The sequence below is a fragment of the Hetaerina americana genome, unplaced genomic scaffold (genome assembly GCF_022747635.1).
Source record: "Hetaerina americana unplaced genomic scaffold, ioHetAmer1.1.p SCAF_1, whole genome shotgun sequence".
Classification (NCBI taxonomy): domain Eukaryota; kingdom Metazoa; phylum Arthropoda; class Insecta; order Odonata; family Calopterygidae; genus Hetaerina; species Hetaerina americana.
This window is the reverse complement of record NW_027286069.1, coordinates 14,353,358-14,358,859: the sequence shown is the minus strand read 5'-3', so window position 1 is coordinate 14,358,859 and position 5,502 is coordinate 14,353,358. Positions and strand designations below refer to the sequence as shown.

Sequence of the window (5,502 nt, the reverse complement as noted above, 5' to 3'; positions counted from 1 at the left end):
TCTGAAAGATAAAGGTAGGGATGGAAGAACTAAAAGACTTGGGGTTACATCTTGCCATGTCTTAGAAGGATCAATATCTCCAGAATTTTCTAAACATGTTTTTCATGCTAATAATTGATCCCAAACATTTTTTAACGAATTATCAGTTGCATTTGGCACTTGTTACCTCGAAACAAAACTTCTGTTGTGGTGACAAACCGAACGGTTTCAGGGATAATTATGTGAAATTGATCCATCATGGAAAGGAACAAACTATGCAAAATTTCTCTATTTAAAGAAATTTATTTACGACCCAGGTTTCAACAGTTTATGACCTGAAGATGACATAAACTGTTGAAACCCGGGTCGTAAATAAATTTCTTTAAATAGTGAAATTTTGCATAGTTTGTTCCTTTCCATTCTGTTGTGGTCTCATGTTTGAACCACAGTTGCACTGAGAATCTTCCCAAGGCTATTGACCGCTCAACTGACTATCTACCTGATGTCATCCTGTCTTTTCTTTTGCTTTGCAGTCCAGTTATTTTATGACTCCGTGGAAATCCAAAAAGAAACGGCTTCCACGAATCGCCGGATCCTTTGCTTTACGTATTTATAAGCCTCCTTCTCCTTAACGGGCAGAACCTTCGGCTGAAAGCATCGTCATCTGCAATACGGATGTTGAAACTTCAGGAAGAAACTGTTTAGAGTTTCGTATATCTCCTTATGGCTCCCCACTATTCTGGGTTTTAGTGTCGAAATCACTTTTTATTTAATTATATAATTGAGTTGGTGTCGAATAAACGTCAATTTTTCTCATCATATTGTTAGTGGTATGAGCATTCGGCTGCAAACAAGGTTGTTTCGGTTTAGAGTTTAAAATTGTTTGATGCCCCTGGACCCTCCCAGATTCGTCCTCAAATCGTGATTCGTGAGCAAAATAAATGACCCTAAAAATCCGCAGGTGACAGAGAAAAAGGAACTGGCCCCACAGTGACTGTGAAAATAAATAACGAACGCCGTAAGATATAGTGCGAAGGGAATGCAATTCTCTCCTATCAATACCAACTTAACTGATTTATATATTTGTTTTGTCAGTTTTATGGTTACGGTAATGATTTAAACAATATGTTGCTGTTCAGCGAGTAGTAGGGCTGAGTGAACGCTGGGTTTAATGCTCATTCCTCGTACTGCAGGCAACGTTTTCCCTTGTGCTGCAAAAATAACATATTTTTAGAAAAGGATATGAATAGAGAAACGCTACAGAGAGGATGCGGAAAAGCAACAAGTAAATTAGTTGTCAATTAAAATGTTCTATAAGCTACATGGATTACATTGGAATTGAAGCTAATATCTATGACCGATGGAAACAAATAATTGATGCATATTTTCACACGAGCTATTATGGGCCAAATTGCTGGATGAATGCTGCAGTATTGGAAAATCCAACAAAATCCTCAGTACACCATCAAGAGATTGAAATTTGATCCAAAAAATTTTTCATTGAATGAAACTCAGAGTTCAATTCAAATAATATTATCAGTTCTTCTCGATGTTTTTGTGTTGCATGTGGACTGTTAGTCTTTTTTCTAGCTCATGTTTTAAACCACGTTCAAACGGCATTGCTGTTGAAATAATTTAAATGCTGCCTTGTTGCGTGATATGCTGAATACTTGTACATACCTGCATACTACTAGAGGAAAATAATTTCGCCGTGCATCACCAAATCATCAAATCAGGACCAGAGATATAGGAAACTTACATGGAGTGCTTCGAAAAGTCTTCAATTTGGGGCAGTATTTACTTCATGAAACTTATTCTTCGAGTAAGTAATGCAAGTTATACTCCTAATTTTCAAAATTTGCATGGCGCAACCACCATTTTTTAGCTAAGGTATAGCTTTTTGGTAAGTTACTGTTGATACATTATCACCCCTTCTAGCTTTTGCATTGTAAAGTAATATTTAAAATGGCCTAATTCAATTTAAGGTATAAATTATTCTTTATAAGTTACAAATATATATATACATATTTCTGTATATATATATATATATATATATATATATATATATATATATAGCATTAGGATGGCACAATAGAACACAAAAATATAAATAGAGAACACATAAAAGGACACTCACATTTCAGAAAGTTTAAACTTTCGGCCTTCTTCAGGTCAGACTATATATATATATATATATATATATATATATATATATATATATATATATATATATATATATATATATATATATTTGTATATATGAGAGTATCATTTATACTCGTACACTTTACGCTATCTATACTGTGACCTTTCGATTAACGCCAAGAAAAAAGCGAAGCATTAGTCTTACATGATTAGCCTGCTTAATTTAAGACTTGAAATCGAATAGGTGCGGATTATTTGTTTGTATAATGCTTTTTAATCCATTAGGAGTGTAACACTTGGACAGCGAACATATGATATCAACTCTTGGTTATATATTTTTCGTGGAGGAAATTTTTTGAATGGAAGAATAAGACAGTAATATATTTAGCGATGCTTTTTATTCATCTTTAACATTCTACTCTTGAAATATGAATTTCGGAGGAAATGTTAAGGAGTTCTCAAGTCATTGTTGTTCTTCGGATTATATTCATCCACAAGCGAAGAGTTGAGAGGCAGGTTGGCGAACATTTCACAGGAGGACCGGTTGGGCTTGTTTATTTCACGAGTCCGTCGTACTTAGATGAAGTAGGTGGCGGCAGGGGCGGCAACCAGAGGGGCAGCAAATCCGTTGTAGTTACGGGCAATCACCTATGGAAGGAATATAAATTAGTATATTTAGTTCAGTTTAGCTGTTTGTTTTCCGTGTTTATATCCCGTAGTAGAGCATGCGTCATCGTTAGATTTCATCACTTTTGTGAGACCTTGTGAAACGTAACCTTTGTAAAGACCTTGTGAAACGTAAAACCATCATGTTATTAGTATAAATGGAATTACAGACTTTCAAAGAAATTGTTTTGACCAACTGATAACTGAGATGTATGTATAAACAGCTTTTGATTCTTTATGAGTTCGATTTTCAAATACCAAAGCATGTTGAATTCAGGTTAATCGATTACTGATAAACATAATTAATTTCCTTGTGGCCAGATGTTCTACTTTTACCATTAATTGTATCATGTTATCTTCTGGGAGCTGGGTTAAATACGTAGTTAATATTAAAATTATATGAAATGATACGATTTTAGTGCAATTGATCCTTTAAAAATGATAATAGAATCAGAAGGCTGATGTGGCTTTTGAAATGTAAGAAGATTTACGAGCATAAAAATGCCTCAGTTTATACCCAATGGTCTTAATGGGAAAGAGGTGTATGCTTCTGAAAATTCCGTACAAATCTACCCCATTCTTTAAATAAAAACCTCCGTGGAAAACTTCTATCATTTTGCAATTCCTGTTGAAAAATCTCTCTGAAAATGTCGTTTATTTTTAGGACCTTTCAATTCATGGACTGTCCAAAATAGACCCAAGTATTGTAAGCATATTACAATAATCGAAGCAACCCTAAAGTTTTGTTATGTTTGGGTAAATTCAATTTTTCCAGCATATAAGTATATTGGATTCCACAGTCCAAACCCAATGATAATAATATTGGCATTTGCAGAATCAACAATTTTGTGCTTTGCCGATAGTTGTACAAGAACCACTGCGTTACCTGAGAGCTGGTGGCGACGGGTGCGGTGTAGGCGGCGTAGGCTGCAGGTGCGGTGTACGCGACCGGGGCCACGGCGGGTGCCGTGTAGGCACTGTACGCCACTGGTGCGGTGTAAGCCACGGGAAGGATGGGCTTGGGGGCAGCGGCGGCCACGGCCATGACGGCGAAGACGACGAGGGCGGTCTGTGGAGGAGCAGTCAAAGGTCAATCGGTGCAGACTACACCCGAGGGTGATGCTCAAATAATTCCCGCTCATTGGAGGGTACCCAACGGATGGGGAAGGGATGTACGTTGCAGTGAATTTCCTCTCACGGATCCCTGCCCTTATGAAGCCTTTAGTTTCCAAAGAGATTAGTTTCTCATCCAGGGTTTTAAAAAGTGCACGTGAATCGGCTAAACGCCCACGGAAGATTTAAATACACTAGATGGCGCATTCTAATGGTATTGGATTAATCTTGTGCCTTTCCTTATTCCATCCCCAAAACTAAGTCGTGGTTGATACCAACCATTCGAAACGCTCAAATGACTTCCATCTCCCTGACGCAGATCAATAATCTACCATTAAAGTTCCTGGTGTAATCTGGCATTTTAGTAGCTTGAAATTCTACTCGGTACTAGAGATGCGAAATGCCTTTAAATATCGATCCCCATTAATCTAATAGCCAAAAAATAATACAACTAGTCTTCTTCACAAATTAACCTCAATTTCATGCTAGTGAAAGCATGGGGATAGCCTGTACATATACTTAACGACTTAACAAAGCAGTGAAAGTTTTTCATTTCAGGAAAGTTATTTATGATTCGCCAGTTTGGTAGTTACCCCCCAGGTGTACGCACAACACCTGACGTATACAGATCAAGAATATCACTATCATGTTAAAGACATCAAGTTAAAACGAAGATAGGTTTCCTTCTCCTACTCCCTTGGGTTATCCTCGTTCAATTTCGCCAACAACGAAATTGACCAGTATGAAGAAGTATTCCGATATTGTGTATCTGGTAAAGCAGCAGCAATATTCCCATGGCACTTGAAGCAGACAAATAGCAGCTGACCACTGTCCAGACTACGCCCACAAACTCGAATGCGGATCCCCGACGCACGGTTTTCAATCTCTGACATGGCATACTCACCTTGGCGAACATGTTGACTGTAGGTTGGTGGTGCTCAAGAGCAATCCGTAGAATCTGTGATCAAAGAAGCTTCGGTTGCCTTCTGGAAGACTGGTGACAATTGGGATCCTCCACTGTCCTCTTATAGTAACCGATCGGGCTATGTGGGTGGGGGTTGGGCGACGCAGGGCGTGGGGATTCTCCCGCCCCGCTGGGGATGACCGTGGTGTCCAAACGTTGAGTAACTCCCCTCTCCCTAGAGGGGACGGCTGGGCTGTGTTGTGGAGTGTCCGGGGATGAGATCGGAATGCATGTCGGGAGTCGGGGTGGAAAGCTGAGGAGGAAGAGGTCAGCAGAAGGATTTCTGATGAGGCAGGAATGTTAAGGAAGGTTTCGCATCAGCTCATGTTGCCGCGGGAGTGCGAATAGCTAGGTGCAGTATGAATGCATAATAACCTCCCCCCCCCCTCCCGGTGGTCTCGCGCGTTGACACGGTCACCATGGAGAGGGAGACATGACAAAAGTAAGAAAAATTTCCGATTCGGTAAATTTTTGGTGTCCATCAGTCAAAAAAATGAAAATGCTTTGACTTCGTCATTTATTTGCCATTTTCTGATACCTTATATGGATATCCTTCACGCCATTCGCTTCTACTGAATAAACCGTGGAGCAAATGCTCATTTCATGTTGCGAAAGGTACGTATTCTCTTCCACTG

At 39.0% G+C, this 5,502-nt stretch overlaps 1 protein-coding gene across 1 annotated transcript; it reads right to left on the bottom strand.

Moving 5' to 3' along the window:
- Positions 1 to 2,514: 2,514 nt before the first annotated feature.
- On the bottom strand, positions 2,515 to 5,037 carry LOC139700175 (pupal cuticle protein C1B-like). The gene is made up of 3 exons (XM_071598759.1): positions 4,808 to 5,037; positions 3,677 to 3,859; positions 2,515 to 2,772 (listed from the first exon to the last, which is right to left on the bottom strand). Exons 1-3 carry the CDS (start codon positions 4,817 to 4,819, stop codon positions 2,701 to 2,703), a joined length of 267 nt encoding a protein of 88 aa, XP_071454860.1. The 5' UTR covers positions 4,820 to 5,037; the 3' UTR covers positions 2,515 to 2,700.
- Positions 5,038 to 5,502: the final 465 nt, after the last annotated feature.

Bases quoted from the DNA above. Each gene is read 5' to 3' on its own strand.
- LOC139700175 (XM_071598759.1), bottom strand. The intron at 2,773-3,676 runs GTAACGCAGTGG...TTCCTTCCATAG, and splicing joins CCGTCGCCACCAGCTCTCAG to GTGATTGCCCGTAACTACAA.